This window comes from Clinocottus analis, unplaced genomic scaffold (genome assembly GCF_023055335.1).
Source record: "Clinocottus analis isolate CAN_PGR_092001 unplaced genomic scaffold, fCliAna1.0.p SCAF_3, whole genome shotgun sequence".
NCBI lineage: Eukaryota > Metazoa > Chordata > Actinopteri > Perciformes > Cottidae > Clinocottus > Clinocottus analis.
In genome coordinates, this window is record NW_027176042.1 from 988,204 (window position 1) to 1,014,048 (window position 25,845).

At 39.6% G+C, this 25,845-nt stretch overlaps 2 protein-coding genes and 1 pseudogene across 6 annotated transcripts; 1 reads left to right on the forward strand and 2 right to left on the reverse strand.

Moving 5' to 3' along the window:
* Nucleotides 1–1,009: 1,009 nt before the first annotated feature.
* arfgap1 (ADP-ribosylation factor GTPase activating protein 1) lies at nucleotides 1,010–11,531 on the reverse strand. 5 transcript variants are annotated; one of them, XM_068594175.1, is made up of 13 exons: nucleotides 11,337–11,531; nucleotides 8,952–9,022; nucleotides 8,414–8,523; nucleotides 8,147–8,318; nucleotides 7,707–7,807; nucleotides 7,507–7,593; nucleotides 7,310–7,424; nucleotides 7,160–7,216; nucleotides 6,753–6,785; nucleotides 4,875–4,931; nucleotides 3,453–3,512; nucleotides 2,858–2,913; nucleotides 1,010–2,772 (listed from the first exon to the last, which is right to left on the reverse strand). In XM_068594175.1, exons 2-13 carry the CDS (start codon nucleotides 9,009–9,011, stop codon nucleotides 2,430–2,432), a joined length of 1,251 nt encoding a protein of 416 aa, XP_068450276.1. In that variant the 5' UTR covers nucleotides 9,012–9,022; nucleotides 11,337–11,531; the 3' UTR covers nucleotides 1,010–2,429. The 5 variants fall into 5 exon arrangements, with proteins under 5 accessions (XP_068450276.1, XP_068450277.1, XP_068450278.1 ...); XM_068594176.1 differs by lacking the exon at nucleotides 4,875–4,931; XM_068594177.1 differs by lacking the exon at nucleotides 3,453–3,512 and having other exon boundaries at nucleotides 2,858–2,907.
* Nucleotides 11,532–13,364: 1,833 nt separating this feature from the next.
* On the forward strand, nucleotides 13,365–14,825 carry LOC137796016 (ammonium transporter Rh type B pseudogene; annotated as a pseudogene).
* Nucleotides 14,826–16,756: 1,931 nt separating this feature from the next.
* LOC137796017 (signaling threshold-regulating transmembrane adapter 1-like) lies at nucleotides 16,757–19,150 on the reverse strand. Its single transcript, XM_068593647.1, has 6 exons — nucleotides 19,141–19,150; nucleotides 18,674–18,790; nucleotides 18,553–18,586; nucleotides 18,271–18,350; nucleotides 18,127–18,188; nucleotides 16,757–17,979 (listed from the first exon to the last, which is right to left on the reverse strand). The coding sequence occupies exons 1-6, from the start codon at nucleotides 19,148–19,150 to the stop codon at nucleotides 17,725–17,727; spliced, it is 558 nt and encodes a 185-aa protein (XP_068449748.1). The 3' UTR covers nucleotides 16,757–17,724.
* Nucleotides 19,151–25,845: the final 6,695 nt, after the last annotated feature.

Below are 25,845 nucleotides of genomic sequence, written 5' to 3' on the forward strand. Positions count from 1 at the left end.
AATGGGCATGGAATAAAGTTCCCAGGGAATATCTTTCCCACATTTAAACCTGCGATAGTAAAATGTGATCTTTACTAATCGTGAGGCCCGAGGAGGTACAGCAAAGTGTTTTAATACCCTAATAACGAACCATCCAGCGGCTTGGTTACACTGGTAGACCGCTTCATAGCAGTCAATGATAAGTAACTATTACAGACACCAAGCCTCAAAGAAATCAGCTGACGTCTTCTTATAGAAGTCAAGATCTTTAACAAATAAAAAAATGTTACCCAGATCTGAAGTTGGTTTAAGTGTCTCTATCATTTATGATGACTGGGCATCTGTAGGATATTACATGTACAGGCAAATTCAATTTTGCACTCATTTAAAGTATGATTAAGTTGCAACACCTCATGTTTTAGGGAATTAAAAGGCCACATGGGAGAGTCAGGTTCTGCTAATCGTCCTCGTTCTAAACCTCGATGGCTCGTTTGAGTTTGATGTTCACTACGGGGGTTTCATAAATACTCATTTTCACACGGATTACTTTTCCAATTGTTAATACAACGAGCGTTTTTTAAAGATGGATTTGCATCTACGGCGAACAATGCGAGTGCAGCTGCCCGAATGAATTCATAACACGTGTTTGAGAACAACGAGCGTCTCAGCATCCAGCGTACGAGGAGCCTCGTTAACGAGTGTGAAGATGTCTGTGACACCGAATCCTCACGACACATAATGACCAAAGTGCTGCGATAAACAGGATGAAATTTACAATGACCAGACGGTTGAGTTGAGGTCACAAGTTGCAGGAAACACCATGCAGTTAACATCTGTCAACTTATTGACAACCTCCACTTGCATACAGTACATACAGAATATTATCTACAACTAATATATATATATATATATATATATATATATATATATATATATATATATATATATATATATATATATATATATATATATATATATATATATATATATATATATATATAAAATCTTTAAACTTATTTAAAAATACCAAATCTTCAAAAAAAGATTGTGATATTATGGATTAAATCATTGCTGATCCAACAAGTGTCTTTCAAAATGAGGCCTTATTCATGTTTCTGATCATCCGCTAGCTTCATAAAGGAGTGAATTTAGGTTAATCTGACCATGTGAGCGCTAATGTGAATGTTTTGATTACTATTATTACATTTTCAGGAATTGTTTTTGATGATTTGTTTCTGGCATATTTTTTGCTTGACAATTTAACGCTAAAAGATTTTTTATTCGTGTGTAAACTTTACTTAATGTTGAGGTACAACGTAACATTTTGAGAAACTGCGTAACCCAAAAGAATCCTAAAATGATGTCGGGGATGTGCCTAAAATAATTTTGGCAATGAATGTCTTGAGCTGTTGATGGTGAAGATGCTAAAGACTGAAATCACAATCTGGTATCCACCAATCAAAATGATCGGCAACAGCTCAATGATGATCAATTAAATACATTTTTCAGAAAAAGCCGGCAGTTGAAATGACACCAATATAAACACTTAACCATTTCACAATTTAAAAAATGGGCAATTATTGATACATTTTATTCGTTTGGGACACACCAAATCCAACTTTTAACCGTCCGGTCCATTTTCTAACCTTAAAAACATGATAATGTTTCCACAACTCTGTTTAAGCCCATAGACTATTTGCACATTTTAAACAAAAAGAAAACAACAAAAGGGGACTTATTGTAGCTCCAACTCATTAGATCATTTTATTTAAACGATACATATTCACATAAAAGCCAATTTGTGACAGTGGATGTTTGTTTCTTTGATTTGATATAACACGTCGCGGCTACAGCAGAGAAAGGGGCTCAAATATAAATCAAAAATTTTGTTTTAACATAGTTTTATGAGAACAAAATGTGCAAAAGGTCCAGGGGCAAAACAAATGAATTTGATTGGACAAACAGAAAATCATGAGTGTTTAGTCAATCATACTGTATTTACAAGAATTCATATTTACAGTGTCAGATTTTCTCCGTCATGCATCGGTTTTATATTTAATTGGAAAACCAGTATCATTAAACCTATAACACTGGCTTCTTCATTATGTCTGGGGCAGAAAATAATGGCCATGTCTTCACTGATTTATACTCACTTTCTGGTGATTTCAGGCAATTTGCAATAAAACACATGACTGCAAGTCATGTATAGTTGTACATTGTTAAGAATATTCCTTTAACAAAGAGCAAAACCTAAACCCCGGGGCTTCACTTATCGCTTCGTGGGTTTATAATAAATATATATTTTTTGAATGGATTGATGGGAACTAAGCTGACACAGCTCTTTCCCTAAAAAGTGCGGGTGAGATGAGCGGAGAGAGAGAGACAGAAGGGGAAAAGGCCAGAGTGAGGAGATGGGAAAAGGGTGAGGAGATGTAATGGTCGTGAGGTCACTACCAGTCTGCGTTATCCCAGGTTTCCTCGGCCGGTTTCGTGGGACTCTTCTTCGTCTTACCCTCTGCGTTCTCCCAGTTGTTGTCCCAGGCCTCCCAGCTCTCCTCGGTGCTGTGTTTGTTGTTGGACGCCGCTGCTTCGGAGCCCCAATTGTCCCAACTGTCAGAGCTCTTCTTCGCGGAGTTTTCCGCGACGGTCCAGCTGTCGCTGCTGGGCGATTTCGGGGCCTTTAAGGAGTTGTTGCTGCCGAAGGTTTCCCAAAAGTCCTTTGAGACCGGCTGAGTGGAACTGCCCTGGTATCCCTCAGTGGCGTCCATGTTCTGGTAGCTCTCGCCGGTTGACCTGAACGGGCAAAACATTGTCATGATGCGGCATTTATTGATAAAGCACAATAGATTTTGCATAAAAATAAAGTAGTTATTATTACCCATCCTCCGGTTTCCCCGTGAAGAGATTAGTCAATTTCGAACCAGCTCCCTGAACCTAAAATACGACAACACTTTTAAGCAACTCTAAGTGTTAAAACATTGTGACTTTGTAAGATACAAAATGGTATTTTACTTAATCTGGAAATTAGATCCAGTGGTTGAAACTTAATGGTGGTTGAATGGATAACTAAAGGAATCTAAATCCATAAATAATCAATATCATCTACATAAGAAATTCATATATTATGCTGCATTTCTATTTTTAGCAACTAACAATACAACTGAAAACAGATGTCTCTGTCCTAACTCTGTACATCAGGACATTGGACCACCAGGTACTCACCACCAGATAAAAATGGCAGCAAGAAAAAACGAGAGATGACATTAAATTAGAATTATTTAAACATTTCATCGTCACAGCGAAACCAGTCTCCTTTGAGGGGAACGACGCAGCGGAGCCGAGGCCGGCTGTGCAGTTGTCAGCTCATCTTGCTCTGAGATGTATTAAGTTAGAAATGTTGGACCGGAGCAGCGGTTTCCTGGCTGGAGACTGGTTTGGCATCCGTACGGCCGGCAGAGGTCTGCCCATCCTACCTTGGTCGCCAGCCCAGTGATGCCGACTGTCATTTCGTCTAGAAATTTGCCATCTTTTACCTGGATGAGCCAAATTATCATTAAAAAACTATTAAAAACCCCACAGTATCCATCCACATATTTGTTTAATTTACACGTAATGAGCAGCAGTTTGTTTATAATTGTGAGAAGAGTGATGCGTTTCTGGTAAGGGCACCGGTCATCAGCATGAAGAAAACAACATTTTGTTTGAATCCAACAAAAGGTTATTATTCTCAAGAGGAAACAAGTCCAAAGGAAAAGAAGCTACAAGCAAGAGAGCAAGAAGATTGTTACCAAAGAGCTACAGACGCCTTTAATCACAAATGCCAACTGGACATTAGAAGACAAAAACGTGTAGTTTGAAAATAGTTTCTCTCATCGGCCTTTCCACTTTGTGTAAATCAAACCCAGAGAGTAAACAGAAGAGGGGAAGATATCTATTATTACAAAGTCATGTTGATTTTTATAGCTAAACAGGACTTATTTGAACTCATTAAAAGACACAACCAGGAGCGACGAGTTGTGTCATTTCATGTTAACATAACTAAAGACTGTGGTATTTTAACTTGTGCCATTGATCAGAGAAGTTTGACGGTAATGACAACATTTAGGCCAAATTAGATTTATTTTTAATACAGATGCTCCACCAGATGAATGTGAAAATACAGCTAATTAAGTATTTTCAATAGATGTAGATTTACATGATGTGTCATGGTGAGTGTGGCCCACATTTTACACTGAATTTAATATTAGCATTGATATTAAGATTAGATGCTAATGTAGCATGCTCTGCATGTTTCAGGGTAACGAAGGCTCATGCAGTCGACATTAAGTCAGACTTTAATTGACAATTAAATAATTCCATTATTCCATTATTTTAGGGTTGCGGGGGGGAAAGTCCACACAGGAGGAGTGCCACAGGAATCAAACCCGGGCCCTCTTGCTGTGAGGGGACATCGCAAGCCACTGCACCAACGTGCAGCTCTTAATCAAAATATACTTATTTTATCAAATGGACATGTTTATAAGACATTGGATAAATTAGCCTTGTGAAACTTTGAACGTATAAACTGAATGCTTTGATAAGAGGCTTGATATCCGACACAATACTTTGGTTCCTCCAGTGACCGAAAGTTCAATATGACTCACATCCGTTCCCAAATAAACATTTTACAGCTGTGTGCTTCTTCAAATCCCATTGGAGAAATCAAAAAAGTTGGATTTTTGTTTTTGCATCCTTAAAAAAACTGCAGTTTTTGTCGTTTAATGCAAGCTGGCATGAAGCAGAAATGACACAGACAAGCAGCGCAGAAACTAGCACATTCACATCTGAAGCTGTTTTCTCTCCCTAAAGGACTGTTATCCCACCACCAAACCAACAACTTCAAACATCAATGTTACCTTTTCTTGGGTGGGTTTGATAACATTCTCATTTAATGTCTGTCCTAACTCTGCAGCCTAGTTGAAAGTCAGAGGGGAGAATTCACTTGAATGAAACAGTTAAACATTCACGGCAGAGCAAGACACTGAGCTGCTTGTTCTGAAGTTGCATGAAGTGTCAGCCATTCACGTTCACTACGACACTGAGCAAGCACTAGAGGGCGCAATGGCTCAACGTTAACCTCTCTCATGAGCCGATGCTGCAAACAATCTCATGCAGTGGAGTTTGGTATAAGACTAAAAGCCTTTTAAGTCTTAAAAGACAACATCTCTGCTTTTCTACTCGGCCTCCTAAGTTCTTCAAAGGAACATGCTACATATCGGATTCATGTTCTGACTCCTACAGGACTCTATGGACAATACTCTCCTCCAATCATAAGCATGGATTTGCCCACTGAAGAGCACAGCCGACCAATCAGGTACCCAAATTGTGTGGATCCCACAGTATATATAGGCAACACACACACACACACAGAGCTGTCTTCAGTGTAATTTGCTCATCTCCACACTTCAAGAGCTCCGGCGGGTCAGAGAGCGAGAAGCCTCGACCGGAAGACGCTGGAAGATGTGGACAACGTATTTCAACTGAGGACGCAGCTGGTTGCAGATGCTTGTTGGCTGTGTTGGGCGTCACCATCTCTCACTGACATTTTGGATGAAGAATAATCTGATTCAGCGACATGTGACGTCTCTAGCCAATGTTGGTTTGCGCCATGTGTTGCTCAGCCGTGGCGCTATCCAGTTCAGCTGCCTAGTACCTGGGATGGCTGGCTGCTGGGGTTGGCGTAGGGTTATTAAAAAGATGATGGTCACAGACACTAACCTCGAGGATAAGTGTGGTTGGGCCGTGAATTCAAAGCATGATATTATAACCCTAGTTCGATAAGCAGAGCCCGACACCGAGAGGGGCTAGACGCTGCTAACCGACCCGCTGAAGGAAGTGTAGCATGGCAGACAGAGGGCGTTGTGTGCGCTGCCTTTTGCACTGTGGGTTAGACACGTATTCGGGTCGGCACATCCTGATTAAATGACTGTGCCATAGAGTCCAGTAGTTTGCTCTACCTGCGCTAGACAAGGATAAGCTTCAATCCTTCCTTCTTTTTTTCTAGTTGCCTTATGTATAGAAAATAACAACAGATGTAGCAAACACCCATAAATAAATAAATATACATACATACAGCAAATGTTGCTCTACATCGACTTTGATTAATGCCAAACGTAATTGTTTTTACATCCCATTACACTTCTGCAGCACGGTTAGCGGCCAAACACAAAAGCTGGCATGCATGAATGGATAACCCATTATCAAAGGATGTGAGTGACCAGTTCATGGAACAACCTTTCCATATTGGTGGCAGGAATTAAATCCCCACCTCACAATACAGGTACAAACTGTCTTCCTCAGGATATCCATAAAGTAAAAGTATAAGGCCCAAGAAAAACACAGTATTCAAGCAGAAGCACGTTTGTAATGTGAAAAAAATAGACTGACAAATAAATTTAAATAAAATGGGTAATATGCATCTTTAAAAAAAAAAACATGATGCAGAATAAGCGCCATGCACCTATTATCTGCTTTACCGGTTCTGGGGGTGCTTTATAGCCCTTTAACTACATCCAGAGAAGGCAAAGAGATATTAAAGTAGTGACACAGTTATTGCAGCTGGAAGTTTACATGATATGGTAAAAGATGGCATACATTTTTTTTTCTAATTCCCTTTAGGTGTACAGGCCCTATTCAACAAGACAGAGCGGTCAGAGGAAAACTTCAAACTTAACCCCGACAGATAAAGATTAGTAGAACTGCAAACAAGATACCCATGACTGGGTCAGTCTTACCTTTAAGGTTGCTTGGTTTGCAAGTTTAGATGTCTATATGAGAGGAAAACACAGAAAACAATCTGAATGATGTCCCTATTTTAATTTGATTTTTTTTTTTCTGTGCAGAAAAATTGGAATCAAATTCAATACAACACAAATTATTGCCAAGTAAGTTTACACATACGAGGAATTTGTCCTGGCAGGAGGTGCATAACATTTCACAGTAAATATTTAACATGAAATAGAGTGCAATAAAAAGGGAGCATGAATATTTACATTTGGATCTACAGGATAAAAATGAAAGTTAAGATAAGGATAAAGTGTACGGAATGAAGTGGTTATGTAAGAGTGATAAGTGTAAGGCAGGTGGCAAGTGTATATAAACATAAGGTTTGGAGGAATATGTATCACATAAATACACTTACATTATCTTTAGCGATAGAAGCAAACTTGCTAGCTCCAACAGCGAAGCTGCTCCAGCCCTGAAAAAAGGAAAAGAAAATATGTGAAAAATTGCCACGTGGGTGAAGAAACGTGCAAAAGTAAAAACCCGGACGAGAGATATTGTGACCTACTGAATAAATAGAAGACATGGCGTTGTTGATGAAGTCATCCTCTTTCTTCTCTGGGGTCACTGTGTTGCCGAAGCCAACGTACCGATTCTCCTGGTTCCCACTATAGCCCCCTCCACTAACAAAGCGTAATACATAAGATGAAAAGTCAAAGAAACCAATAAACACAGTAAAAGTGCACAATAAAAGACGGCTCTCACCTCTGATATGAATTAACATCATCACCCAACCAGTCTTCAAAAGCTTTGTCGCTAGACTTCGCTGAGCTTTGTCCAGGTCCTCCAGAGCTGTTTGACAGAAGCATGAATTCACGAGTTCAAGTCAAAACCCATCCTGTAATGTGCCATTGCCCACAGCGCGAATGTGGTTAAAGAAAATATATTAAAAAAATCACTTTTACCGATGAGAGGATGAAAGGCTGGTCTTGGGTTGAGGAGATGTCCAGTTTCTGGCAGGGGATGTCTCAATGGACCATTCCTTACCCTCTGCTAAAGTTACAACCTGTCACACACACACACGCACACACACACACACACACACACACAGTCAAAAGAGGATCTGATCAACATAAGTCAAAATATCTCAAAGAAGCCTTTGCCAAAAGTAGATCATTCTGCCAACTTTCAATGTAAAGATATGCATCTTATCCGGGATTCACACACTTGCAATTAGGAATTTAAAGCTACTTCTTTGACCCAAATAAGTATTTTATCCGTTTAAAATGTACATGGACAATTGGATTACTACAGATATTCTAATAACATGCGTAACGTGATGTGGATGGTATGAGATAATGGAGAATGTAGTTTTAAATGTGCAAGAAACACCTGCACGGCTCACCTTGTCTCTAAAGAGTGCAGCAGCTTTGCTGTTGTATTTCTCCTGTAACGTCCAGGTGGAATCGTAATCGTCTTGGTCTTCAAGAAATAGACGGAATACTCCATTTCCTCCCGCTTTCATCTTCTCAAGCTCGATATCTTTCCACTTGTCCATGGTGACGGAGCGCACAAAACTGCAGACGGGGCAAAGAGAGAAACATTATTTATCATTATTATTATTAGGCTATCCAAGATCTCCAAAATCATCAACACATTTCACTATTCTCACCTGAGATGTACTCCCAGGCCCCTGTGCTTGCCGGAGCACTCAAGACATATCCAGATCCCGTAGGTCACACTGACCCATTGAGGGTTAAAAGCACCACACTCAAAACAAAGCTGGAAAACAAAAAGGCACGTTGGGTCATTAATACTTTTACACATCTCTTCAGGAAAAACTACGGAGATGGATCCTGGATTTAAAAGGAAAATATACATGATATACAAAAAGTGAATTAGCCCCATGTGTTTAACATTGTGCACATCTTGTGCATTTATTTTTTATTTTTGGACACGTATCTGTCGAATAGTATCGCCAAAGATGCAGGCCAACAAGATGTCCACTGGCAGTGAAACTAGGACCTAAAATTACTGCCGCCATTTATTTGATCATTGATGAAAGTGAGGAAGGTTGGTGAAGAACAGTGAAGTTGTCCTACTTTGCAGGCGTCCCAAACACCTGCTACCACCAGTTTCGTGACTTATGAGGGTCCAGCAAGTCGACACGATTTGGTTAGCCGTATGAATACTGCTATGTGAAGACTTACATTGTTCTCGTCTTGGGTTCTCACTTCCTTCAGAACTCTTCTGGTCCTTGGACTCGCCATGTTGATCCACACTGAAATACAACGGGAGAGGACTCTAAAGTAAAGCATTCAGTTATGAAAGAAGAGTATGGAATCATCTGTATAGATATGTTCAAAAGACACAAATACTCCACTACTTCATTGAATGAAGTAATATAAATATTTGAGCACTATTTCACACACTAAACTGATACATTCCTATTGTACTGTCTCTTCAAGAAATGAAGCCACTCTAAAATAGAAAGGACGCTTTTTGTTTTATATAACAGAGGTCAGATGTATTTTGTGAAGGTTAACCAGTCTCTGGTTCAAAGCTGATAGCAGGGAGATCCGTTTTGATGTCGTCATCTAAAACAAACCTGTACCTGCTTCAAAGACAGAAGGATTGAGATGAACAGAGCGTTGCCTTGAAAGCGGATAAAAGCAGCAGCCAGAGTGCGGCCAAGCAAAGTTACACAAAGTTGCAGTAAAACCTTCCCAGAATGATACAGATCAGAGCGCACGCTTTGAAAACTGGGCCTGCAACTAATTATTATTTGTATTATCAATACATCTTTGGATTACATATTGTTTTATTCTGGTGTCGCAAAATCCTCACATTGACACAAAACAGCGAGTTGCACAACAGACCTCTGAAGCAGAATACATGGTTGTTATTGCAAAGACCTAAAACAAACGTAAAGATTAATAAACCCAGTACCAGGACACGATGCCAGCGGATATTGTTTAACATTCACTCATTACACTGCTGTAATCCCTAGACAGTGGGGATATTATTCTTTCTCTTTCTTTGTTGACACTATAAACTATATACATGTACTGTTCGTAGTGAAGTATTTGTGTCTTTTGAATACATCTAAACAATCGTTTTTATACTCGGCTTTGGTAATCCCATGAAAAGACTAAAACACATCAGTAATTCATACGTCACACAGGGTGATGCGTCATCAATGCAATGAACATCAACACTGTAGTTTCTTTAGAGCCCACCCTACACTGACCTACTGCTATAAAGCACTAAATGTGTATTAATGAACGTCCCCACCGAATGCATTCAAATCTACAGTGCCTAACTGAATTAGAAACAAACTTAGCAGAGTTTTTAGAGTTTACAAGATATACATGTTCTATACAAATGAATGGACCTAGAACAGCGTACCACATACAGGGCAATAAACTCTTAAATGTATAATGCACAGTTGGCAATAGTCTTTTGTGGGGGGGAAAGGACATATTTACCCTTTACACTCAGGAATTGAACTAAAAACGATCTACTTTATTTATTTCAAATCATTTTGTACAGCCTCAGAGGCCTTTACAATCTGTACACACATAGGCACAGGAAAAACTCCCCCGAAAAACGCCCAGGGAGAGCAACAGAGGAGGATCCCGGATGGTGCAATACCCTGAATGCCATGTGTACAAAATGAACATCACAACATAGTTGCAACGCATTCAACTAAATGAATGTGGAAGGAAAAAAATCCCCTCACAATAGGACATTAAAAACACCACTATAGAATGATCACCTAAATCATTTACCATCTAATCATAACAATAGTTTAAAGATACTGATACTAACCTGTTACATAACAAAATCAGTACAGTACACTATACAGCGCAACGTCTGTATTGGGCTGGATTTGAACTGTGCGATTCTCAGATAGGTGTGATGTTTTCACAGAGACACTATTTATGAATCCATGCAGGCGATCTGAACATGAGGGGAGACGTCAGCAAAGAAAACTCTCAGTCGACTGGTAGGTTTACATTCCTCCATTAGGAGACAATACAGTAGGAGGGAGTGCATCTCAGACAAGCTTCAGCATTTTGAGGGATTTCTATGAGCACATTGACAGACTAATGGATAGACTATAAAGATATAGGGATATGTTATATGGATATGTTCTCTGAGAGCACAATCAGTTGTCTTTTGTCCTAAAGAGCGAGGGATGCTGGTTAAGCTAATCAGATGTATTTATTAAGATGTACTTGAAGCAAGGCCTAAATGAAGATAAACATAATTATGAGACAGAAGTCATCATGACGTCTGTCTCTTAATAAAATCACCACTATTGGTGGTTTCCACACAGAAGTGCAGTCGTGTCACCGCTCCGAGACACGTAACAAACACTAACGTTACACATGTCAGACGTCGGGTTTCCGTGTACATGAACGACACACTAGTAAAACGTTAAGTAGCCGCTGTCCTGTTTGATTTCTGCTTATCGTTATTTCGTTTTTTGTACGTGGACATTTCCCCCAACATGTTAAAACGCAGCGTTAAGTGTTGTAACCAGCGACCGAGCTAACGTTAGCTGTCGACCGAGCTAGCTGAACCGTTACCTGTCTGTGATTGATGAACAATGGAGACGCTGTTTTCAGAAGCTCTGCTGCTCCGCCGATGAACTCTGAGGAGGCTCTTCTTCTGCGGCGGCGGCCCGGCGGATGCTACGCTGTCACGGGCTGTGTCAGCTCTACAGACGCGTGTTGTAACGAGAGGCTGCTGATGTTAAGCACCGGTAGCCATGTTCCTGTTTGCATACGTTGGCAGTGCAGTGCATCATGGGAGTCCTTCTATTCTTCTTCTTTTTCTTGATGTTTAACGGCGGCTGGCGACCACACATTTGGTGCATTACCGCCACCTTCTGCTCCGGAGTGTGAATCAGACAGGAGGCTCTATTTATCCCAGAAACAAAACCATCCAAAAAATTAAATAAATAATATTTATATATATATATATATAATTTAATAGTTAATTAACTCATATGTAATATATATATATAATATTATTTAATTGTTAATTAAATAATATTATATATATATATATATATATATATATATATATATATATATATATATATATATATATATATATATATATATATATATATATTAAAAAAGAATAAGAAAAAGAAAAGAAAATACAAAGAAATATATATATACATATATATTTTTTGAAAATAAAATACTAAGATATACATACATATATATATATAAATTTAAATAAATAAAAGAAAGAAATAATCAACCTTCATCCCCACATCATGGGAGTCTGTCTTCTTCGTTTTAATTTGTACCCTTCTGTCTCTCTCTTTCTCTCTCTTTCTCTCTCTCTCTCTCTCTCTCTCTCTCTCTCTCTCTCTCTCTCTCTCTCTCTCTCTCTCAATCTCTCTCTCTCTCTTCTCTCTCTCTCTCTCTCTCTCTCTCTCTCTCTCTCTCTCTCTCTCTCTCTCTCGCTCTCTCAATCTCTCTCTCTCGCTCTCTCTTTCTCTCTCTGCCGCCTCTGCTGCACACGAGACCCGGATCGTGAGAAAATCCTTACACAGTCTAAGTGTGGCATAACCTGTTATTGTACCATCTCACGAGTAATGTCTTTCTTTCTCCAACTTGGTTGGTGACATAAAACCAGCATGACGGCCAATACCAGGACTCTGAAACTGAAGCAATGCCAACGACTTGTGTTATGCCTGTGTTTGAAAGATCCGATTATACAAATACACTTGCCTTGCTTATTCTTTGAATTTACACAGCACGTATTGAAGTAAAACTAATAATACATAAACAAATAAGACCTGACGTCTAAATTGATGAATCAAAAATGGAGCATCTTGATTTGATGACCAGCAATTTACAGTCTTCTTGACTTATGACTTAGTATGCTAACAGTCTGTTGCAATGTTGTATGAACATATATAATTACATACACTATATGTGTTTATACAACATTGCATAGTCCCTATACTTTATTCATATTTTTAATTGGCCAGCAGGCAAAACGGTTTTAAAACATTACTTTCGACTCTGGTTTGTGAAACTGCTATTGGTAAAAATTGTCTTCACATTTGACATTTTATTCCGATATAAGGAAAGAATGTGAGGATGGGAGAACATTTAGGAACATTAAAATGCATCATGTTGTTTGCTAGTTTTGATCTACGGTCATTGTGTAATCCCATAGCAAAAGTAATGATGTGCATTGCCTCTTTTAATGCTGTAATATTGTCATTTGAGCAATACAACAACAATAATAATGTTGGAGGCATTAAATATTAATTTATTTGTGAATAAAACAACTGCTATGTGGCATTTACTGTCTGCATGCAGCCTTCATTTGGCTTTTGATGTGTCAAATTAATGAATTAATCAATTAATTATTTTACAGCACCCTTATTAATCTTTTAATCCCCCTAAATTATGCTCTTTAAGAATAACCGATGGGTGTAACTTTGATGAATCTGAAGGATTAAAGTACAGTCGTCACTGATTGATCTTCACCCGATGCCATTAGCTGCTCTTCCTTATCTGATAAAAATAGAGGTATAAAGTTGAGTGACTGCTGCTGGTGGGAGCAACTGGGAGCCAAACATCGCCATGAACGCGTCTACAAGCTTGAAGGTGCGCCTGCCGGCGTTCGTGCTCGTGTCAGAAGTTGTCATGCTCATTCTTTTCGCCGTTTTTGTCACTTACGATGACAGCGCCGACGCAAAGCTGCAAAACAACCAGACCAATCCCATGGAGAACGCCGTCTATCGAGACTACCCCTACTTTGTGGACGTGCAGATGATGATCTTCATCGGCTTCGGGTGTCTGCTGGCCTTCTTCCGCTTCTACGGCTTCAGTGGAATGGTCTTCAACTTCCTCACGGCCACCTTTTCCATCCAGTGGGCCATCCTGATGCAAGGCTTCTTCCAGTTCTTCTACGATGGTAAAATTCACCTGGGAGTGGTCAACCTGCTGAACGCAGAGTTCGCCTGCGCCGTGGTCCTCATCTCTTTCGGCGCCGTGCTCGGGAAGACGAGTCCCGTCCAGCTCCTGGTCATGGCTTTGCTGGAGATCCCCATCTTTGCCGTGACCGAGTGGGCCGTGTTGAAATACATTAGAATCAACGACGCGGGCGGCAGCATTCTCATTCACCTGTTTGCTTGCTACTTTGGTCTCGCTGTGACGTTTGTGCTGTACCGGCCGAGCCTGAATGAAGGACACTCTAAAGAGATCACCGGTTATCAATCTGACATCCTCTCGGTCATGGGAACCTTGTTCCTCTGGGTGTTCTGGCCCTCGTTCAACTCTGCTCTGACCGTGAAGGGTGACGATCAACACCGAGCGATACTCCACACTTTCTTAGGCCTCAGCTCATCCACCATCACCGCCTTCGCCCTCTCGGCAGTGTTCAATAAGAGAGGCAAGCTCACGATGGCCGACATCCAGAACGTGACTCTGGCCGGCGGCGTGACGGTCGGGGCGTCCGTGGACATGATGATTTCCCCCGTGGCCGCGTACGCCCTGGGCATCATGGGCTGCACGGCCTGTTTCTTCGGATACAGGTACCTGACGCCCTTCATGGCCCGGCGCATGAGGATCCAAGACCAGTGCGGTATTCACAACCTGCACGGCCTCACGGGCCTCATATCGACCACGGCGGGGATCTGCGGCATCCTCCTCGCCACCGAGGAAACCTACGGGCCCAGCATGTACCAGATCTTCTCCCACCGCGCTCCCCCCGAGGGAGACCCGCAGCTCCTGGAACTGCAGAAGCTGATTCCCGGGCTGAAGCCGGGTTTGGGTCGCACCGCGCAGGAACAGGCGCTCTACCAGGTCGCGGCCGTCTTCGCCACCGTCGTGGCGGCCGCGGTGGGCGGGCTGCTCACCGGTTGCGTGCTGAAGCTGCCCTTCATGGCGTCCCCATCCGACACGGACTGCTTTGACGACGAGCTTTTCTTTGACGTGCCCTCTGACTATCAGCGTTTAGAAATGCCCCAAACGGCCAGCGACGAAAAGGTGCAAATGAGCTTCGTGAGCGCGAAAGTCGACGAAGAGAAGCCGTCGCTGTGAGTCAGGTCTTTTTTTTTTATTGACATTACTATTGTTTCAAAAAGGTTGTTATTTTTACACTTGTTGCAAGAGTTACAAATGCATGAGTTATTGTCACTCAATATTTAATATATTTGAGCTAAAACATTCACTCAACTTAAACATTAGCCCCTCTAAGCTGCTGCAGATGCAGATGGAGTTTATGTGAAATTTAAAGTGTAAAATGTATTTGCTTTAACATTATATGTCATTAAATTACATTTGAAATACATAGTTTCATCGCATGAGTTCCTTTTGGTAACATAATAAAGTAATGATCACATAAAATCATCGGCTTCACTGCATTTTTATTCATTTGATCCTTTATTTTATGATTATCAGTGCTTATTGTCTCCCACTGAATAGAGTTTCTCCTCCACACTAGTTAGTGTCTGTCAGTATTCGGATGTGAGTAACTAACTACTTTCATTGCATGCATCACAGATATTAAAAAAAAACTTTCATAAAATGTTCCTTTAACGCATGACATATTCAATCCATTCAGCACAGTAACAAATGTCTGCCCGGCTAAAAGCAGCTGTCCAGCCTCAACATAATGAGTTTCCTTAGTTGTAAGTGAAGGAAATAGCTGTCATGTCTGTTAAGTGTGTGTGTGTGTGCACAAAGCAGTGATGACAACAGCATGTCAGGGTTGCACTTGGGTTTAAAAAGGTGAACGCAGTTACACAATCCATGTTGGACCTGCATCACATCACAGGACTGGACTCCACAGAGCATCACCACCAGTTGAAATGAGCGTCTCTTTTCAACAAGAATTACACTGAATATCTTGTGCTTCTAAAACGCAAGCAGAATAAAAGTATAAAACATAACAATTTTAGAGACAGGGTTTTTTATATGGTATTTTATTACGTTTAAAAGACTTAAGACAACCGTTACAATCATACCTTTGAATTATATTTAAAAATTCAAGCCAAAAGTGTCTCTTTTTTAAATGAGAATATTTGAATAATGACCATTTAATGGGATGTAGTCTCATATGATGTTTACTCATCATCGCTTACGTTTAACTCACTAAGAACAAACGTACTGTCACTGTGGTGAAGCGTACATGTCTTTTTATAAACTATGATAACTAAGTACATTTCAATGCTCCTCCAAGCCAAAGAGTGTAAAACATTAAACAGAGATAAATTATATATATGTATGTATCTAACCTGCTCAATGCCAAATCTCCTGCCAACTTCTCTGGAAATAAAAGCAGAGCAAACTATCACGTATTTGTTTATCTATTATTGGGCCACTTAAGTCCGCAAAATGTTTATTGTGTCCTTAAAGAAAAAAAGATAACCCCAGACACTAGATACCAGATATTGTTAAGTTATTGCTTGACATTAGTTTCAAAGGTTGAGGCCTTTTATCAACACACTGTCTTTTATTTAATGACAGGGCAACACTATCTAATCACGGACAACAGGAAGGCAAAGTTATATTGAATTGCAATTGAAATCAAGTTTATAACACTCACAGATTATTGATTCATGCTTGATCCTCATCTTCATTAAAATACAAGGTTATACTATAAGAACATGCATTCAACATTCTGATGTAGTTTTATCATCTTTATCCAGAACATCACACCACTGCGGTCAGACTGAAGGTGACTATTTACTCACCTCTTTATCTGCATTGTGCTAATATTTCCCAACATTCAACACCTGGAGGGTTATCTTATTCTGCAAAGTGCAAGGTGGACGTGTCGAGCGGACTTTGTACCAGTGTTTTCTTTTTGTCACAATAACATTTGACAGAACTCTCCGCTGACAAAAAGGACAAACCATAATGTTTGTTATAAAATTTGTTTATTGCAGTAACCCGTTTTTTAATCAGGTCAGATGTGACCGGTTCAAACATTAACTAAGTAAGTTACATGAGTTGAATCCCTGGAAAGATTACAGAAGCTGGAATTTACTGGAATTTACACTATAAATGACTTCATGAACAGGAGAAGCTACGTTTGACTAGTCGGATATTAATTGCTGGGAATATAATGTATAATGTAAAGTCTTTCTCTACTCAAAACGTACTAGTAGGATATTGTGACATCACAACAAGTGTTGAAGACAAGTGTGATGGAAAACCCTAAAAAAAATAAAAACATGGAACATATCAGAAACAAATTATTGCTCAAAGCAGAGTCTCCAAAAACGTCAAAAACTATGGAACCAATTTTGTCTCCAGACCTCTTTTCTCCTGTGTTTGAGCCGTCGTAGGAACCCCAAATTAATTCCAATACTTGTGTTTATTGTATGTATTTGTTCAGCAAAGCCTTTGGGAAAAAATGTATATCTGCAAAACTTTTAAAAGATATTTTGATGGGAGCTATGAACATCCAGCATGATATGAGCCAGATTCCCTAAAAAAGCCTCCTGGAGCGTCAATAAGACACCTTTTTGGAAAGATTAGGACCTAAAGAATCAGAATCTGCAACAAAAATCACAACAAAACAAAGTCTTGGTCTATTAGGAAGGAGTTTCAGTCAAAAAACTGTGTCGTTCGGTTCAAAAATGGAAAAATGACGTATTTATGCCAAAAGATTGTCTGAAGGGGGCATGCTGGGACTTAAAATGGCCGCTGGAAGGTTTGCGCGCACGGTTTCCAAAAGGTTAAATAACCAATGGGTATCATTTCAGTAAAGACACAATTAATACATCTCAGTGTGATTTAGCAGACAAAACAACAAGTCAAAGATATGATTAAGAATTATTAACAAAACGCTTTGTATATGAACGTATTGCACATTCTCTCATGCAACTAATACAATTCAGTGAGCCTGCATGAGTGGCGTGACATGAACTACAGAGCAGAAACAAGAAACAGCGCCAGCTAGTGGCGGCAGGTCCAGACGCGCAAAGAGGATTCAAGCGACGTTGGCGTAGCCCTCTCCGTTGTCTGCAGTGTCGGCGGTTTTGTAGCGCTGGTTGTGCACAGACGCGTACAGATCAGACATGGTGGAGGCGGCGTCGGCGTTGCCTTCGTCCTCCTTCTCTGACTCCTCTGGCTCCTCTGGATGAACCACGTCGCCGTACGGCTGCGTCTGCGGAGAGACGCGGCCGGACGGCTGCAGGCCGGGAGCCTTCAGCGTCAGGTTGGCATAGCAGTCCTGGAACTTGGACTGGAGGCGAGAAACAAAGAAAAAAACAACAATGTGAGGTCTTCACGCAGCATTTCATGCATTGACTTTCCTCATGAAGGCCCTCTCCGCACCACACGCTCAACAGGTGAGACCTCCATCTGGTGAAAAGGAGGTTAAAGACTCTACCTGTGACTCCGAGTCGACTCGGTGTTGATCCCTCAAAGATGAAGAGTGTTGAGGATCAGATCCTCTCGGCAAAGTGCTGCCTGAGGGGGAAACAGCATCACTGTGTGAACACACGCAGGTGAAGGCTTTGGAAGAGACACACACGCGTTACAATGCACTCACCTGACTGAACGTAGACTACGTTTCCATAAATAGGATTATCTTCCATGTGCCTCAGACTCCGTCTGAAATTGGACAAAGAGGATCATGTATTTTATTTATTTCAGTTTGGTAATAACGTCTGAAAGAGGAGATATATTTGCCTTTTTCTCGCAGTAAATATATATATATATATTATATATATATAATATAATATATATATATATATATATATATATATATATATATATATATATATATATACATATATTAATATTTGATACGCACCTCTTTCTTGTCCTCAGTTTACACAGCTTCTTCCCTGTTGCCATGTAAAGAATACTGACCATCAGATACAGAAGATTCATTTGTGTTCACTGGATCTTTCCCAAGCAAATAAAATATTTACCTGAGGAACATTTTGATGTACAGCTAAAAATATTCCAACACAGCGAGAGGACCAGCACTGTGCTGATGGCGCCGATTATCACCTGAAGATGAAATGGATCACGAAATAACTTCCAACCTGCAGAAACATAAAAGAAATAAAGATCATTGAAGATCCTTATTCATTGAAGTCTTGTGCAACACCTCTACGATATTTTCTGCCTTGTTTTCGTTTATTATTTATTACCTTTTATTGTACTTGGGTTTGTAGGAGGACAGCAAAATAAGTAACTTTTTTATGTGCCAACTCAAGACTAAAGCGTAAATTGGAGAAACAAAGAAAAATGGCAAGTTTATTTATAGAGCACATTTCACTCACGGAGCCGAAACAGCTAAAAAAAAAAACCGCATACTGTTCACTTAACTGTTTTTCTGGAAAAATGTCATTTATTTTCTAACTATTTGCTCAATCCAAGTCTGAACCAATACCCAGCCTCATGCTGAGGGCAGGTGAGCTGTGATACCTGAGTCTTTTGGTTGTGTTTGTCACGTGCTAGCTGGAACAAGGTTTGACAAATAGAAGTTAATACCAACAGGTGAAGGAGTGTGTGTCCGCTGCTTGGGAAACAAAGAGCTCAAACAAATCATGGATGCTGTTCACGACAGAGTGTGTCTCTGCTCAGCCGTCTGCAGCAGAAGGTTTCAACTGAGACACAGTAGTTCAAGTGTGTGAACCGTGTGCTTGCTCGGTGCGGTAGGTTTGTGTTGCGAGAATGCACGCTCAGCGAAAAAATGTTGGATGCATTTCCTCTCTCAAACAACATTTTGCAAAGTCTTGTTTCAGTGCAACTCGCTGCAGTAGACCGTCCTGACTCACTGAACCCGTCTGGGTTGAAGAAAGTGAAATGTTCAATCACTGTTTCTTCATCTTCACCACAACATTAATGGAAAACGCTTTTTAAAATCCCATTGTTGTTCTTTTATTGTCTCATGTCTCTGAATATTGTTCTCAAACTGTTCAAACGCCATTAGAAATACATTATAACACATTAATAGATACATATATAATATATACAGTACATATATGTACTGAATTGTTATGTATTGTATTCGAAATTATTAATATCATATTATCAAAATAATACAAATATTTTTAAATGATCAGGAATTACATATTATTTCGAGTGTGAAATTACAGGATTACAGCAGCACTGCTCACAAGCAAATAAAGATTAAAAAAAAATCAAGTAGTATAAATAAACAGTAGAACGGTAATGAACAAAATTTGAATTCAAACAGTAAGAAGAAGAATACATATACAGATGCAATAAAAATGTGTATAAAAGTACTTCAACGTACTTAAATGTAATGAATATTGCACATATTGGGTTTTGCACCTAATTGGCGAGAGTCTGAAAAGCATCTGAAAAACAAGCGACTGTGGCTCAGCGGTTAACATGCCCGTCTTTCAATCAGAGGATCGGTGGTTTGAACCCCAGCTCCTCCAGTCCATGGCGTTGTGTCCTTGAGCAAGACATTATCAACCCCCGTAGCTGTGTGGCGGGCTGTGGATTCAGACCTCGGCCTTCAATGAGTGCCGTACTATCCACATCACGGGCCGACTGGAGGGGAAAAGTGTCTCTGGAGTTTCTGTCACAGACCGAAACACCTCAATACACAACGCGGTCGTACGGTCCACCACGTGTGAACCCGCTACGCTGCATTATATATATATATATTCTTTTAATTAATAAATAGCTATAACTTTGTGATTCTGTGTAGATAAGGCTTAGCCTCTGGTCTCAATGTGTATAGAGCATAAACATAAGTCGCTTTGGATAAAAGCGTCAGCTAAATGTAATAATAATAATAACTAGAAAATTTCGCAAGAAATTTTGAAAGTGTGGCTACTACTGCCGTAAGACGTCGCAATATATAGCTTTTGTTTCTGACGCCCGTCTCTCCTCCAAAGCACTTGAGTTGGTTTGTGTGTTAAACTGATTGGCTGATATGAAGCACCTGTGTGCTGCCGTCGTCATGGTGACCAAGTGAGCGCCAGCAGACTGATTAGAGGCAGACTGGACTGTGGACTTAAGGAAATAAACTACTGAACGTCCTGAACACACACAAACGTATATGAAATATCATATGACCTTATTAATGATCACAGTGTTGACAACTACACAATATAAAACACACGTAAACGTCTTTGTGTGTGTGTGTATGTATGTGTGTCTGTGTATGTGTGTCTGTGTGTGTGAGACAAACAGACAGAGAGACAGAAGTCATCTGTGTTGTGTGTGTGTGTGTACGTGTTTGTTTGTTTGTGTGTGTGTATGTGTTTGTTTGTTTGTGTGTGTGTGTATGTGTGTCTGTGTGTCTGTGTGTGTGAGACAAACAGACAGAGAGACAGAAGTCATCTGTGTTGTGTGTGCGTGTGTAAGTGTCTGCGTGTCTGTTAAACTGCCCTAACGAGAACACCTGTGGGTTGCTAGAGCAAAGGTTGCCATGGTGATGACTTCAAAGGGACTTCCTTACGCTGAGCTTAATAGACCTAAATACTGTGGAACTCCTTTCAAACTATTTTAAAAAAAATGGTACTTTAAAAGCCACTATTGCTTCGATATCGCATATTGAGCGTTAGGAAGACCTGATGAACAGATACTGTGACTGGCGAGTCTGTACGATAAAACATGTGTCTGTACGGGCGATTTACAAATCAGGTACGAGCTTCAGGGGAGACGTGGCTTTGGAGGGAGATTTAACATGGTGGCGGATGGCAGAGCGAGGTGGACTTGCTCTCACGTTCAGTCCGATTTCAAGACGTCTGAGTCCGTTGGATTCCTATCGACCGCAGTTTATGACAGAAGACAAGATTTCCAACGTTTCTATCCAACAATGGTGTATGAAGAGTGAACATTGTGGGAGTAAAGACAAAATACGTTTTATTTTTTTAGCAGTTTCTGTCGCTTCTTCTCACTCTGTTAATTGGTGCGCCACCCTCTACGAACATTTCGTGAAATTTTTTTGACAGTTTTTGACGTTTTTTGCATTTTTCGGGAAAACGGCCGGGCGAATCTCTTAGAAAAGTCATACCTCACGATTCCCGCGCAAACCGCACGTTTCGATGTATTTTTTACGCATGTGCTGGCAACGCTCTGGGAGGAGTAGTGGTTTGACTATAAGAAGAATAACTAGAAAATTTCGCAAGAAATTTTGAAAGTGTGGCTACTACTGCCGTAAGACCTCGCAATATATAGCTTTTGTTTCTGACGCCCGTCTCTCCTCCAAAGCACTTGAGTTGGTTTGTGTGTTAAACTGATTGGCTGATATGAAGCACCTGTGTGCTGCCGTCGTCATGGTGACCAAGTTAGCGCCAGCAGACTGATTAGAGGCAGACTGGACTGTGGACTTAAGGAAATAAACTACTGAACGTCCTGAACACACACAAACGTATATGAAATATCATATGACCTTATTAATGATCACAGTGTTGACAACTACACAATATAAAACACACGTAAACGTCTTTGTGTGTGTGTGTTTGTGTGTGTGTGTTTGTGTGTCTGTTTGTGTGTGTTTGTGTATGTGTTTGTTTGTTTGTTTGTGTGTGTGTCTGTGTGTCTGTGTGTGTGAGACAAACAGACAGAGAGACAGAAGTCATCTGTGTTGTGTGTGCGTGTGTAAGTGTCTGTGTGTCTGTTAAACTGCACTAACGAGAACACCTGTGGGTCGTTAGATCAAAGGTTGCCATGGTGATGACTTCAAAGGGACTTCCTTACGCTGAGCTTAATAGACCTAAATACTGTGGAACTCCTTTCAAACTATTTAAAAAAAATGGTACTTTAAAAGCCACTATTGCTTCGATATCGCATATTGAGCGTTAGGAAGACCTGATGAACAGATACTGTGACTGGCGAGTCTGTACGATAAAACATGTGTCTGTACGGGCGATTTACAAATCAGGTACGAGCTTCAGGGGAGACGTGGTTTTGGAGGGAGATTTAACATGGTGGCGGATGGCAGAGCGAGGTGGACTTTCTCTCACATTCAGTCTAATTTCAAGACGTCTGAGTCTGTTGGATTCCTATCGACCGCAGTTTACGACAGAAGACAAGATTTCCAACGTTTCTATCCAACAATGGTGTATGAAGAGTGAACATTGTGGGAGTAAAGACAAAATACGTTTTATTTTTTTAACAGTTTCTGTCGCTTCTTCTCACTCTGTTAATTGGCGCGCCACCCTCTACGAACGTTTCGTGAAATTTTTTTAATGTTTTTTGCATTTTTCGGGAAAACGTACGGGCGAATCTCTTAGAAAAGTCATAGCTCACGATTCCCGCGCAAACCGCACGTTTCGATGTAATTTTTGCGCATGTGCTGGCAACGCTCTGGGAGGAGTAGTGGTTTGACTATAAGAAGAATAATAACTAGAAATTGCATTTCCTGTGGAAAATGCGTTGGAATGCAAAAAGCTGAAGCATAAAGCTGAAATATTTGAAAGAAATTGCTGAATGTAGCTGAAAATAGTGAAATATAGTTGAATAAAGCTTAAGTGTCTGTTAAACTGCCCTCATTCCAAGGGTTGCCATGGTGATGAATTCAAACATCGGCAGTTACAATTAAAACAGGTGAATCTATATGAAAATAGAGGAATATATATGAACATGTAAAGAAAACTACCTGATGAAAAGTGTTGAAGCCCAAAAGCATTAAACTGAACTGTTGAAAATCCTTGTTGTTTAAATGTATAATTGGAAAAGTTGAAAGGAAAACTGCATCATCTAAATACTGAACATAGTGAAATATTGTTGAATAAAGCTTAAAAAAGCTGAATATATTTGAAAATAACAAAACAGCTGAATATATATGAAAATAGTGGAATATATATATGAACAGATAGAGAAAGGGAGGGAGGGAGACAGAGAGAGAAGTCCTGTGTGTGTGTGCGTGTGTAAGTGTCTGTGTGTCTGTTGAACTGCCCTCATGTCAGAGGTTGCCATGGTGATGAATTCAAATATCGGCAGTTACAATTACTAACTGCCGATGATTATATGGAGTCAATGCTGGGAAACACCTATCCAAAAATCACCCAAAAAACATACTTAAAAAGCCCCGATTGCTTCAATATCGCATATGAAGCGTTAGGAAGACCTGATGAACAGATACTGTGACTGGCGAGTCTGTACGATAAAACATGTGTCTGTACGGGCGATTTACAAATCAGGTACGAGCTTCAGGGGAGACGTGGCTTTGGAGGGAGATTTAACATTGAAGCGGATGGCAGAGCGAGGTGGACTTGCTCTCACATTCAGTCCGATTACGAGACGTCTGAATGTGTTGGATTCCTATCGACCGCAGTTTATGACAGAAGACAAGATTTCCAACGTTTTGAGCTATAAATTATGCCCAAAGAGTACACGGTACGGAGTTTACGGCAAATTTAAAAAAAAAAAATCTTCAAGATCTGACGTGGGTCTGCCCTCTAACATGACATCACGTGCTCTGAGCTCCGCAACACACACTCATGCAAAAGAGAGAAAAGGCGGCAAAAAAACATAAAACTAAAACGCTGACAATTATGACAGTATAAAATATATCAATAAGTGGAGATATACGGTAATAGCTGAAAGTTTTGGCAACATTTTAAACTTGGAATGGTGTCTCTAGCTGAAAGCATGGCAGAGCCTTAGGCTTTTGGAGTTGAAGAAGTTTAAGCGGATTTTAAAACGTTTTTCCATTGGAAACCATTCATTTTTATTTTCATAAAAAGTTTAATAATTTAAATATTTGAAAAAATATGAAAAATGTAAAAGCGTAGAATAATAGCTGAACGTTTTGTCAACATTTGAAATTTGAAATTGTGTCTCTAGCTGAACGTATGAAGAACCTGTAAACGTTTGAAGTTGAAGATGATTTGAAGATTTCCCCATTGGGTCCCATTTTAAAAAAAATCATAAAAAGTTTAATAATTTAAAAATTTGAAAAGTCTGAAATTTGAAAAGGAAGTTGCACACGTGTGCTTAAGAAGCTGAATATTTGAATAATTGAACTTTTTTCTGTAGCTGAAAATATGAAGGAGTTGAAGAAGTCCAAAATACGTACGGAAGAAATAGAAGAATAATAATAATAAGTTTTTTAAAGATTCGAAGAACAATAGTTGGAATGCTCGAAGCATTCCAACTAATAATAACTAGAAAGAGCATTTCCTGCTGAAAATGCGTTGGAATGCAAAAAGCTGAAGCATAGAGCTGAAATATTTGAAAGAAATTGCTGAATGTAGCTGAAAATAGTGAAATATAGTTGAATAAAGCTTTAAAAAAGCTTAAAGCTGAATATATATGAAAACAGCTGAATATATATGAAAAAAGTGGAATATTTATCAAAACAGGTGAATATATATGAAAATAGTGGAATATATATGAACATGTAAAGAAAACTACCTGATGAAAAGTGTTGAAGCCCAAAAGCATTAAACTGAACTGTTGAAAATCCTTCTTGTTTAAATGTATAATTGGAAAAGTTGAAAGGAAAACTGCATCATCTAAATACTGAACATAGTGAAATATTGTTGAATAAAGCTTAAAAAAGCTTTAAAAAAGCTGAATATATTTGAAAATAACAAAACAACTGAATAAAACAGCTGAATATGTATGAAAATAGTGGAAGATATATGAACATATACAGAAAACTACCTGATGAAAAGTGTTGAAGCCCAAAAGCATTAAACTGAACTGTTGAAAATCCTTGTTGTTTAAATGTATAATTGGAAAAGTTGAAAGGAAAACTGCATCATCTAAACACTGAACATAGTAAAATATTGTTGAATAAAGCTTAAAAAAGCTGAATATACTTGAAAATAACAAAACAGCTGAATAGATATGAAAATAGTGGAATATATATATGAACAGATAGAGAAAGGGAGGGAGGGAGACAGAGAGAGAAGTCCTGTGTGTGTGTGCGTGTGTAAGTGTCTGTGTGTCTGTTAAACTGCCCTCATGTCAGAGGTTGCCATGGTGATGAATTCAAATATCGGCAGTTACAATTACTAACTGCCGATGATTATATGGAGTCAATGCTGGCAAACACCTATCCAAAAATCACCCAAAAAACATACTTAAAAAGCCCCGATTGCTTAGATATCGCATATGAAGCGTTAGGAAGACTTGATGAACAGATACTGTGACTGGTGAG